General features: G+C 41.2%; 1 protein-coding gene across 1 annotated transcript in view; it reads left to right on the top strand.

The window, feature by feature from the left end:
• The window catches only part of LOC619594 (alpha-2-macroglobulin), a 35102-nt gene extending 26139 nt beyond the window's left edge, over positions 1-8963 (top strand). The window contains exons 24-36 of the mRNA XM_031905385.1: positions 226-402; positions 653-734; positions 1073-1229; positions 1326-1400; positions 1569-1731; positions 2674-2882; positions 3156-3371; positions 3446-3570; positions 3943-4033; positions 4222-4290; positions 7115-7217; positions 7642-7683; positions 8922-8963. Coding sequence (XP_031761245.1) covers positions 226-402; positions 653-734; positions 1073-1229; positions 1326-1400; positions 1569-1731; positions 2674-2882; positions 3156-3371; positions 3446-3570; positions 3943-4033; positions 4222-4290; positions 7115-7217; positions 7642-7683; positions 8922-8947 — 1535 coding nt within the window. The 3' untranslated portion in view covers positions 8948-8963. The remainder of the gene's footprint in view (positions 1-225; positions 403-652; positions 735-1072; positions 1230-1325; positions 1401-1568; positions 1732-2673; positions 2883-3155; positions 3372-3445; positions 3571-3942; positions 4034-4221; positions 4291-7114; positions 7218-7641; positions 7684-8921) is intronic.
• The last annotated feature ends 4673 nt before the right edge of the window (positions 8964-13636 follow it).

Below are 13636 nucleotides of genomic sequence, written 5' to 3'. Positions count from 1 at the left end.
CCAATTTGAACACTCCAAACTAGGAAACCAATTGGCCTTTGTATGGGGCCAAACCTATTGGCTGGCTATCTGGCCATTATTCTGTCCTATATCTACCAGAGAAGCTTAAATGTCCCATTGGGTGAGGACTTCTTTTTGGAATTTTGTTTTAAAAAGTCTAGAACTTGACTAACCCAAGTGTTGATCTTGTCAAGCACCTGCTGGATTCTCATCTATATCCTACAGGAGACCTGATGGGAACAGCCATGCAGAACCTGGACCGGCTCCTGGCCATGCCGTATGGATGTGGGGAGCAGAACATGGTTCTCTTTGCCCCCAATATCTTCATTCTTCAGTATCTGACAAAGACTCACCAACTGACTCCTGAGATCCAGAGCAAAGCCAAACGGTTCCTTGAAAGCGGTGAGGGATTTAGTTTCATTCAGTTCCCCCTATTCCCTGAGCTCTGGCCCTGTTTGCCTTTTCTCTCTTTCTTGATTAGGTCCTGGTTACATTTTCTTAGTTTGTTATGTTTTATTTATAAAGAAAGATCTAAGGGGCTAAGATCACTGTATTGAGCAAAAGGGAACATTTCTGCTGTCTCCTGTTACTAGTATCATTAGAGCTAATGTATAACTATTTATATTGGGCTATAAAACCTGTTCCTGCTCAGGGTACCAGAGACAGCTGACATACAAACGCAATGACGGCTCATACAGCGCATTTGGGCAGAGTGACAAAGAAGGAAACACATGGTGAGTACGTAGGGAGCAACTTCTGTATTGTGAAGGGCATAAACCTCATGGGGGGAAGATATTGCCTGGTTCATACTCCTTACACATCACACTATATCTGTCCATTCATTTTCTACTGGGGTTTTTTTTAGTAAAAAATATATTACATGTCTGCAGATATAACTCTATCCATAAACTTAAGTGTTGGAATCTACCCTAGGCAGCTTTTCCATGCCCCTAATTTCACCATAAAATATTATTATGTAATCATATGAATATGTCGGTATAATCAGTTCTATTGTGCATGTTCTGAATTCTGACTCCTTTGTGTGTTCCCTGGTGCCCTTCTCCCCGCACAGGCTGACTGCATTTGTAGTGAAGTCCTTCAACAAGGCTCGTCCCTACATCTTCATAGATGAAAGCCACCTAAGCCATTCCTTCTCTTTGTTGAAGAAAATTCGCAACAAGAACGGCTGCTTCCGGAGTGTGGGGAGACTCTTCAATAATGCTATGAAGGTACTTCAGCCATGATACACCTGCCAGTACCAAGTGTTATAGTGTTGGCTTCTGTGCCGGTATCAATGGTACCAACAACATGTGTGTGTGTTACAGGGAGGAATAGATGATGAAACCTCTCTCTCTGCTTATGTAACAATGGCTTTGCTGGAAGTCGGGGTACCTGTACAGGTAAGTGGTCCAGATGCAGGAAATGAGTTATTCCTAAGTTATTACCTATTTCCTACAAGGTGCTCCATGGCTATGGTGTCTCTCTGCTCTATATATTGGCATAATTATATCATTTCTCTCTGTACAGGCAATGAACAAACATCCTGTTAACCCTGTCTCTTTCTGTAGGACCCAGTAGTTGCAGATGCTTTATCCTGCCTGAGGAAGGCTGCCAAAGATGTGAGCAGTGTGTACACCCAGGCTCTGCTGGCCTACACTTTCACTCTGAGTAACGATACTGAACTCAGGGAGATGCTGCTGGCTAAACTGGAGGAGAAGGCTGTAAGGAATGGTATGTAGCATATCTTACCTCTGTATATTTCAGAACAACATAGGTATTTTTAGAGTGCACCAATGGGCGGTCACATTTTAATCCACTCTTTATACACTGAGCTGTATTAAGTACATTAGATGTTCAGTGCTGGTGGGGTAAAACAGATCACTTGCTCCAGACTCTGAATTCTTCTACTTCTAGAGGTGGCAATACATTTTTACACTCGCCAGACATGCGCTTCCAATGTATTTAATACATGTATTTAATGTCAAGAGAAGCCCAAAAACAAGATGGCATCACAGTAAGGACTACAGCGGTACTTTTTGAAAATGTAATTTATGTGGCTTCCCTGGGGCATAGAGAGGCAGCCAGTGAGTTCTCACATTTTATCTCACCATGTCCAGACACCATTTAAACAAAAATGGTTGGTCACTTAGAACCTATCAGATTGCAACTTGTAGTAGTAGGAGACCAAGACTGAGGAGCTCATATAGTTTATCTTGGTTCATTGTTTTTTAAACTGTCCCAAATGATAAACCGATTCAGAAACTGCAAAGAATAGAAATGGACTAGAAGGCAGTGGATGAATATCATTTCTTGGCTGGCTACCAGCCCCCACACTGAAACAAGGAACATGAGGCAGAAGAGGAGGATGAGGAGCAGCATTAAAAGTAGAAAAAAATGATTGGCCAGACTGGGCCCAACTTGCAGATAATTCACACTGTGTACTGCTGTGGGGGGTTGTTAGATGGTTATGGACTGGTACAAAGATTAAGGTGGAACAAGCAAAGACAGCAATAGTTGTAATGCAGGCATATATATATATTCTGCACTCGGAGGCCTAGTTGGCACTTAATATCTTGTAAATATTTTGGTGTTTGCCCATTGTGTGCGTGTAAGCTACTGTGCCATATCTCAAGCTTTACATTCTGGCAAGATGGTTCCCTTCTCTATCCACAGAAGGGCAGTTACACTGGGAGAGGAAACCTGCCTCTGAGGCCTCTGCCCTCCCATACTGGTACCGGGCTCCCTCAGCCGAGGTGGAGTTAACCTCCTATGTGCTGCTGGCCCTTCTCTCTGGCCCCAACAAGGACCTGGGCAAAGCTTCTGAGATAGTCAACTGGCTGAGCAAGCAGCAAAATCCTTATGGGGGGTTCTCTTCTACTCAGGTAACTGTGGAAAACATCAAATGAATGTACTAACTGATACCTGCAATTTTAATACATTTTATAACACTTATTCACATCTTATAAATGTTTCCTAATGTTCCCAATACCAGACTGAGATTCTCACTCAGGCACCGATTTATCTCAAAAATCTTCATTCTTAAAATAATATTCTTCTTCTTTGTGTCTGTGTGTTTGTGACTTTCATCATCAGCTCTTTCAAATCAGGCAACTTGTGTTTTTGTTTACACCTTTATCTATCTACACTTCCATAAGGACACGGTTGTAGCGCTACAGGCTCTTGCTGAGTATGCCGAGGCCACATTCTCTGACAAGGGAGATGTCACAGTCACAGTCACTTCCAAGACTGGGTTCCATCAACAGTTCCATGTGGATCAGACTAACCGGCTCCTGCTACAGAAAGCCTCACTGCCAGATATCCCTGAGGAGTACTCTCTGTCAGCCACTGGGAACGGCTGTGTGTATGTACAGGTGAGGGGACACTCACTCTCTTACTATTCCTCAATCTGATAGATTCCCAGTCTGATTCAGTTCTTGTCCCACAGACTGTCCTGAGATACAACATTCCCCCACCTAGAAGTGACGCCACCTTCTCAGTACGAGTGAAGACTGAACCAGACAAATGTCCTCAAGATCCACTAAAAGTGCTGAAGTTGAGCGTGACTGCCCAGTGAGTATTCTCTTTTTATTGTTACACTTACACTGGGCTGTCCCACAGTTGGCCATTACTATATTTCTAATGCTACATACGCCATGTGATGCACTAATATATGGTGTAAATCAGTGCTCTGTGTCCAGCTGTTCCTATTTATTGCCTACCCATACCCATGTCCTGTCTACTGTTTAGATAGAGAAGAGGTTCTTGGACCTTCACCTGAATACGGCCAATTATTACCATTTAATGTCTTTACTGTAACAACCTTAATATGACATTAAAGTGTATATTCTTCTGTACAGAAATGACTGATGTTCAGTTGAACCCACTGTATTATCCCTAATATTTACCTAATAAAGTTGTTCTTTGTTCTTTGTATTCATGCAGATATACAGGATCTCGGGAGAAATCCAACATGGCGGTGATCGAGTGTAAGATGCTCTCTGGATTTATCCCAGTGAAGAGCTCAGTCAGAGAAGTGAGTCCCAGTTCTCTGAAGCCCAATTAAATGGGTTTATGCTATTAGATGCATTAGGGTACAAATGATTATGAGGCCTGAGAGCCATTTACTCAGGGGGTTGAATTGCACCAATAGGGTCAGACGTCTGTGTAGTCAAAGTGTTTGTTTTGTTGGACTTTGCTCTCAGACTTGGGTTCCTTTCACAGCTGGAGAAGAGCAGAACCATAAAGCGGAGTGAGATGCAGACAGACATGGTGACATTATACTTAGATGAGGTGAGTGACTTTAGGGCCTCTGGTCTTTAACTTTAGGTTCATAGTATTATAGATATATGTGTATATGTTCATATGTCCATACCCCCAGCTAATGTTAATAGGCATCACATAACACATAGGGCCTGATTCCCTAAAGTGCGATAAAATGTGCGCTATTTTTAGTGTGCGCTATAAATTTTACCGCGTCTTTATTTTGGCGATTTTTCGCACGATTCACTATAAGCATACTTGCGCTTTTTTACGCGCGATATTGCATGCGTTATTTAACTCGCGAAGACTATTTCAATGCGGTATTTGCCGGTACATGCGCTAAATTACGCACGCGAATAGTCGCCACATATGAATGGTAGCATAGAAATAGTGTATAAAAATTGTCGCCACATATAAATGGTGTATATAAATATTAGCCACATATAAATGGTAGCATATAAATAGTAGCCACATATAAATGGTAGCATATAAATGGTAGCATATAAATATTAGCCACATATAAATAGTAGCATATAAATAGTAGCATATAAATGGTTGCATATAAATGGTAGCATATAAATGGTAGCATATAAATGGTAGCATAAAAATATTAGCCACATATAAATAGTAGCATATAAATAGTAGCATATAAATGGTTGCATATAAATGGTAGCATATAAAAAGTAGCCACATATAAATGGTAGCATATAAATGGTAGCATATAAATAGTATCATATAAATGGTAGCATATAAATGGTAGCATATAAATAGTAGCATTTAAATGGTAGCATATAAATATTAGCCACATATAAATAGTAGCATATAAATAGTAGCATATAAATGGTTGCATATAAATGGTAGCATATAAATAGTAGCCACATATAAATGGTAGCATATAAATAGTAGAATATAAATAGTAGCATATAAATGGTAGCATATAAATAGTAGCCACATATAAATGGTAGCATATAAATGGTAGCATATAAATATTAGCCACATATAAATAGTAGCATATAAATAGTAGCATATAAATGGTTGCATATAAATGGTAGCATATAAATGGTAGCATAAAAATATTAGCCACATATAAATAGTAGCATATAAATAGTAGCATATAAATGGTTGCATATAAATAATAGCATATAAAAAGTAGCCACATATAAATGGTAGCATATAAATGGTAGCATATAAATAGTATCATATAAATGGTAGCATATAAATGGTAGCATATAAATAGTAGCATTTAAATGGTAGCATATAAATATTAGCCACATATAAATAGTAGCATATAAATAGTAGAATATAAATGGTTGCATATAAATGGTAGCATATAAATAGTAGCCACATATAAATGGTAGCATATAAATAGTAGCATATAAATGGTTGCATATAAATGGTAGCATATAAATGGTAGCATATAAATGGTAGCATAAAAATATTAGCCACATATAAATGGTAGCATATAAATAGTAGCATATAAATAGTAGCATATAAATGGTAGCATATAAATGGTAGCATAAAAATATTAGCCACATATAAATGGTAGCATATAAATAGTAGCATATAAATAGTAGCATATAAATGGTAGCATATAAATAGTAGCCACATATAAATGGTAGCATATAAATAGTAGCATATAAATGGTATCATATAAATAGTAGATGCTTATAAATAGTAGCCACTAGTGATGAGCAAATGTGTTCTGGTTATCTTTAGTGAAAAATTAGCAAATCTTTCGAAAGATCCACGAAACGGCAAAACTGTTGTGCGGGCAAAAAAATTGTTGCCCGTGACTATTATTTTTCGACGCTTGTATAAATTTTTGGACGTGCGGTGAATTTTTACGTGGCAAATTTTTTCATGCGTTTTGCCATTGGCGGATTGTTTTGCGCAACGCATGAAAAAATCCGCCGCGAAAAAATTCAACGCACGTCGAAAAATTCGCTGCGAATCCATGCCTGGCGAAACATTTCAGCACTTGTAGCCAAATATAAATAGTCGCGCAAATGAACGCACGCCATGTTAGCCATACACGCCAATACTTGCGGAAAATTACTGTATTAAAAATGAGCATTTCGCTGCAAACTGGCGGCTGCGTCACTCTGGGGGAAACACAGACTTGAATAAATAACACTGTAAGTCCATATTTTATTGCAAAAAACTCATTTACTGTACTTTTGTATAATTATCGTCTGCCTGTAGTAGGTGTTAATTTTCACATAGCCGAATGCGATATTTAGCGCGCAAAAGTTATAGTGAATCATGCGATCGTATTCTTTTCAGCACGAGAAATACCGCATGCGAAAATGAAAATACTATGATGAATCGCGCGCAAATGATCGCGTCTTTTTTACCGCAAAAAAAGTGTGCGATAATTTTTATCGCACTTTAGTGAATCAGGCCCATAGTATTTAATGGGGATAATATCTAGTACCTACTGTATAGGGGTCAATGAGCTGAATATAGGTGCCACACGGGGAACTGGTCTTTCTCATCATTCCAATGTCATTGTGACTGGTTCTTGGGATGAAATAGATTTGTGCTTGGCTGTGAATAAAGTCAATTCGTGACCCACCATGTAAGGGTCAGCACATGAGCAGGGCACATAGGTGGAAGATTCAGCCACTAGGGGCGCTAGGAACTCTAGTTTAGCAGCAACAGGGTGTAGTGCCCTCCTTTAAGGGAGCAAAGGGACAAACACAAGTTGGGTAGCATCTAATGGGCCAACATTACTTTCTACTTCACTCTTCCTTTACACCTTTCAATCATGTAGACTCAAGAATAAAATATGCTGTTATGGTTATTAAGTCCATTTGCAATGTGAGATGTTGGTGTCTCCCTCACTCTCCCCCAGCTGGGACATGAGCCGCTCCATCTCTCCTTCATGGTGGAACAAGACATTGAGGTGAAGAACCTAAAGCCGGCCACGGTGAAGGTCTATGATTATTATGAGACAGGTAAGGGGCTCCTCAGGGACTGAAACCCTTTTTGGACTTGGAAAACCCCTATTGCCATGAAGGTGAACAATGGGCTGAGATCTGTCAAACCAACCCCCGCCCTACCCTTCTGTGCAATGTGGGTTGGGTTTAAATAACTCACTTTGAGAAAAAATTAAATTGCAACTTATTTTAATTACACATCACATCATTCTCTATGTTGGGTTTCTTATCCTACTGACTGTTAGACTGTAAGCTCTATGGGGCAGGAATCTCCTCCCTCCTATGTCTCTCACCCCACGGTGCATAATCTCTGTATATTTATATTGTCTCATTACACTGTGACTCCCTTCTATAAACCTTAACTGTATTGTAAAACTGTACAGCGCTGTGTATAATAATATCTTCACATTATATCTATGTGCTGTTCTTGCTCCACTTCCAGGAGAAGAGACAGTTGCCGAGTACAACTCCCCCTGCAGCGCTGGTAAGAACCCCCTGCCAATGTCAGTTCATGTGTTTTGTGGAGTTCATATACATTCTCTTGAAATGAATGGCTCTCCATATATAGATAGAACAGACTGGAATAATGTATTTCTATTGTTTGGGTATGGCCGGCCTGTAATATAAAGTACCATGTTGAGATATATTGTATACATTGCTATGTGCTTCCATATCTATCTATCTATCTATCTATCATCTATCTATCTATCTATCTATCTATCTATCTATCTATCATCTATCATCAATCATCTATCTATCTATCTATCTATCATCTATCTATCTATCTATCTATCTATCTATCTATCATCTATCTATCTATCTATCTATCTATCAATCATCTATCTATCTATCTATCTATCTATCTATCTATCTATCTATCTATCATCTATCATCAATCATCTATCTATCTATCTATCTATCTATCTATCATCTATCTATCTATCTATCTATCTATCTATCTATCTATCTATCTATCTATCTATCTATCATCTATCTATCTATCTATCTATCTATCTATCTATCTATCTATCAATCATCTATCTATCTATCTATCTATCTATCTATCTATCTATCATCTATCTATCTATCTATCTATCTATCATCTATCTATCTATCTATCTATCATCTATCTATCTATCTATCTATCTATCATCTATCTATCTATCTATCTATCTATCTATCTATCTATCTATCATCTATCATCAATCATCTATCTATCTATCTATCTATCTATCTATCATCTATCATCAATCATCTATCTATCTATCTATCTATCTATCTATCTATCATCTATCTATCTATCTATCTATCTATCATTTGCGCGCGATTCATCATAGTATTTTCATTTTCGCATGCGGTATTTCTCGTGCTGAAAAGAATACGATCGCATGATTCACTATAACTTTTGCGCGCTAAATATCGCATTCGGCTATGTGAAAATTATGTCAAAATTCAGACTTTTTTAAGTCCTGATTGTGAAATTAAAAGATGATTTTAATCTACAAAGTTATAGTTTTGAAATGCATTATTACAATTTTGACTTCTTGAAATCCTAATTTCAAAAACATTTTGGCCCAGCTCCAGGGATCTTTCAATCTATCAATGTTTAAACCATTCTATATGTTGTTCTCCGGCCCAGCCCGGCCCCTGGGAGTCAGCCCAGTAACCTATAGCTGTATGGGCAGTATCTGTCTCACTCACCCAGGCTCTGTTTCTCCCCAGATGGAGACAAAGGCAACGCAAAATGAGATCCCAGCAGGCACCTATTACAGGTCAAAAAGCTGAACAAATACATCAAAGAGATGTTACCGTGTATTTGCACATAATAAAATGAAATATATTTCATATCTGTCTCTTTTATTTTCTTGAGAGTGGGCATTTATGTAGAACTACAAAATTACAATTTGATAAAAAGTGTCTCCAGTGCAGAGAATATTCAGAATATAAGAATGTCCTGGATTATGCACCTTGGATACTAGGAGAGTGTCTGAAGTATAACATGAAGCAAAATGTCTATAATGGATGTGATAACTGGGCAAATCTTCCTGGTGCCCCTGAACTTACCCTCTATCTGTCCCCTACTCACGGGCTGGGTGTTGCATATGGTGAACCCAAACCCCAGTGACTGGACTCCTGTCTAAGCGTGCTCTTCTGATTAAGGGCTGTGACAGATGAGGAGATTAATCGCGGCACTGCATATGCCATCCCACCGGCGATTTACATACTAGCCGGTGGGAAGGCATTCCGGGGAAATTAGTCGCCCGCGACGAGGAAGATTTGTTGCCCGGCGACTAATCTCCCCGTCTGTCACAGCCCTAAAGGCCTGGCCCTCAACTAGTTGGATGTCACCAGGTCTTACCTCATGAGAATCCAGGCACTCCCACAGGGGTAGGCAAGGGAGCCAATCATTTACTGCAGGGAAGTGGCCAGTAAGGACAGAACTAAAAGTAGGCAGGCAGGCCGGATCAGTACCAGAAAACAGCAGCAGAATCATGAGGCAACTCAAGGTCAGGAACAAGCCATGTCAGAACAAAGAAGTCCCATGGGGACAGGATCAGGGAAGCAGGAATCAGAGCACCAAGGAACGAGCAAGCTTGACCTGTAATGGTCTGTGATGGTGGCATAGCACGGGGTATATAGGCAGCTTGATGGCTAACACTGAGCACTTGTGGGCAGATTAACAACGGGTGAAACAAGCCACGCCGACATGAATATCCAAGAATCAGAATCTTGGTGGGGTTTACAATTTAAGAGCTTTTAATGGACCAATAAACCTAGGTCCTATCTTAGCAGAGGGCACCTGAGGTTGGACATTCTTAGTAGAAAGCCAAACCCTGTCTCCTACCTGGTAACCAGGAACTGTATTATAACAGCAGCTTTCCTCTTGTGGACACCAGCAGATTATCGCACCCTTTGGCAGTCATTAGCCATAAACTGGGCAGACTGATCAGCAGGGAAATCAGGGGGAGAACAAGAATTGGGAAAGGCTTTAATGATTTTAATACAAGGGTGCCCATATTTTCCCAAAATCTGAGTGTCCACAGATACAGCAGGGCAGAGACTCTTGGAAACACAACATTTATAAGGGAATTCAGTGTCGAGGGCCCCTGTCTGAACCGGCTGCAGGACAGGACTTGGGGCTGCAGCAATCACTGCCTTGGGAACATTAGTAGCCTTTTCAGTGATATCAATGAAACCCCCATAACATTCAGGTAGGCTTTCAAGGACAGCAAGGGTTAATGGGCAATTACTGCTACCTGACCTACAGCCAGGACACCATTGGATCAACTGGCAGTTAGGCAGGTTATATATAGGCACTCCAACTTGCAGAGTAGCAGTAAAGTGTGAGTGAAGTTTATCAGAGCACAGGTCACATGGCTGTGGCACCCTGGGAAATGAAGAATATGGCTAGCCCCATGGGAAAAACAGATTACAATGCAGGATTCTGCCAGAGAAGCTCTATTAACTGATTAAAAAAAAACATATTTCCCATGACAGTGTTCCTTTAAGGTTGAACTTGATGGACATGTGTCTTTGTTACTATGTTACTATGAAGAAGTCCTAAATAGGAGGCAACTTTAGATAACAAACAGCAAATGCAAATAGTTCCAGAGAAGCACATGAACCTTACCAGACAGCAGTGACTATCCGCTGGAGGAAAATGTTTCTGACTTTAGATGCCAAAAAGCATTTGGAAGGGGAACTTGAACTGGAAATACCCAATGACAGTATTAGAAGTAACTACAGGTCCCACCTCCCTTTATCTGTGGAATCCAACAGCTATACAGCTCCCCGTCAACCCAAGTGGCAATGATGGGAACATTCTTTGGGGAGATTATTATCAAGGGGGTGGAATAAGCCCCTCTACCCCCTCATATTTGTGCTCTCATCTTGTTTAGGGACCCTAAGATTATTAGTTAATGAACGGCAGCAGTTTCAACTTAATAATCAATAAAAGTCAAGTTTTCTAACCTTGAGTCGAAGTCACCCAGTGAAAATCTGTGCAAAGTTTGGGCACCCTGGCATAAATAGTGTGAGAATGGCAGCATTTTAAATTTAAACCAATGAAATGGATGAAATCTGATTGGCTGTTAGTGGCCCAACCCACTTTTCCTATTTTTGGACTGCTGTCCCCCAGCGACCATCTCTGCAAACTGTTTGTGGGACTGACATCATTTTACATTTCACCATTAAAAGTCAACAGGTGAAATGTGATTGGCTGTTGGTGGCTCCACCCACTTTTCCAAACCTGCAACTGCAGTCCCCTAGTGACCAACTGTGCAGAGTTTGGGGACCCTGGTGTTAATAATGTGAGAATGGCAGCAGGTTGAATTTCCTCCACTGAAAGTCAAAAGGTAAAATCAGATTGGCTGTTTGTGGCTCCACCCATGTTTGGGCATCCAACAAATATTATATTTTCATATTTGCAGCTGCATCACTTCCTGTCAGCTGATCTCTGAGGGAGCACACAGCCCATCACTAAATGGCGGCTCAAGGGAAAGTATGTAAAAGGGCAATATTTACTGATATATACAGTATATTCCAGTTTGGGGAGATTCTTTAATAGGTCACTTAATACGATAAAAACTGTCTGTCGGTTACGTATTCATTCTGGTAGAATTTTGGTAGAGTTTTCTTTTAAAATGACATATAAGGGTAACAAGGATATGATGCGGGGGTGGAAGGTAATGGAAGTAGCACTAAGAGGGCGGGAGGTACAGCAGGTGACACTGGGAAAGACCAAAGTGCCAGTTACAGAGGCAAATAATAGTGAGTAGGTGTGTGACTTACTAGAAGAAGGTGCTAAATCAAAGTCCTGCAGAGAATAAGGTGCAGCAGATGCCTTCACACGACAATATCAGCCAAACCGAGTGGTTTCTCCACTGCCGCCCACACCTCCATCTTCTCCAGCAAAACTGCCAATAATGGGCTGAAGAAATAAAAGTATTATCATGTTTCATTACTAAAGGACACAAGCAGGACCTGTATAGAATGTACCTGCCGTTATGGACTCCCATAGTCAATGGCTGTTTTTTGGGGGGCTAAATTCTGTTATAAATTTTCTGATGGACTACTTAGTAACATAGTAACATAGTAAGCTGGGTTGAAAAAAGACATATGTCCATCACATTCAACCATAATGCCTATATATAACCTGCCTAACTGCTAGTTGATCAAGAGGAAGGCAAAACCCCATCTGAAGCCTCTCTAATTTGCCGCAGAGGGGAAAAAATTCCTTCCTGACTCCAAGATGGCAATCGGACCAGTCCCTGGGGCAACTTGTACTGAGAGCTATCTCCCCTACCCCTGTATTCCCTCACTTGTACTGAGAGCTATCCCCCCTACCCCTGTATTCCCTCACTTGTACTGAGAGCTATCCCCCTACCCCTGTATTCCCTCCCTTGTACTGAGAGCTATCTCCCCTACCCCTGTATTCCCTCACTTGTACTGAGAGCTATCTCCCCTACCCCTGTATTCCCTCACTTGTACTGAGAGCTATCCCCCCTACCCCTGTATTCCCTCACTTGTACTGAGAGCTATCCCCCTACCTTCCCTTGTACTGGCATCTCCCCCCTTTCCCACTTGTACTGAGAGCTATCTCCCCTACCCCTGTATTCCCTCACTTGTACTGAGAGCTATCTCCCCTACCCCTGTATTCCCTCACTTGTACTGAGAGCTATCTCCCCCTACCCCTGTATTCCCTCACTTGTACTGAGAGCTATCTCCCCTACCCCTGTATTCCCTCACTTGTACTGAGAGCTATCCCCCCTACCCCTGTATTCCCTCACTTGTACTGAGAGCTATCCCCCTACCCCTGTATTCCCTCACTTGTACTGAGAGCTATCTCCCCTACCCCTGTATTCCCTCACTTGTACTGAGAGCTATCTCCCCTACCCCTGTATTCCCTCACTTGTACTGAGAGCTATCCCCCTACCCCTGTATTCCCTCACTTGTACTGAGAGCTATCTCCCCTACCCCTGTATTCCCTCACTTGTACTGAGAGCTATCCCCCCTACCCCTGTATTCCCTCACTTGTACTGAGAGCTATCCCCCTACCCCTGTATTCCCTCACTTGTACTGAGAGCTATCTCCCCTACCCCTGTATTCCCTCACTTGTACTGAGAGCTATCCCCCCTACCCCTGTATTCCCTCACTTGTACTGAGAGCTATCCCCCCTACCCCTGTATTCCCTCACTTGTACTGAGAGCTATCCCCCCTACCCCTGTATTCCCTCACTTGTACTGAGAGCTATCTCCCCTACCCCTGTATTCCCTCACTTGTACTGAGAGCTATCCCCCCTACCCCTGTATTCCCTCACTTGTACTGAGAGCTATCCCCTACCCCTGTATTCCCTCACTTGTACTGAGAGCTATCTCCCTACCCCTGTATTCCCTCACTTGTACTGAGAGCTATCCCTCCCCTGTATTCCCTCACCT

The sequence above is a fragment of the Xenopus tropicalis genome, chromosome 7, assembly GCF_000004195.4.
Source record: "Xenopus tropicalis strain Nigerian chromosome 7, UCB_Xtro_10.0, whole genome shotgun sequence".
In the NCBI taxonomy this organism is placed as follows: Eukaryota; Metazoa; Chordata; class Amphibia; order Anura; family Pipidae; genus Xenopus; species Xenopus tropicalis.
The sequence above is the reverse complement of the archived record's forward strand: the minus strand, read 5'-3'. Positions and strand labels throughout refer to the sequence as shown.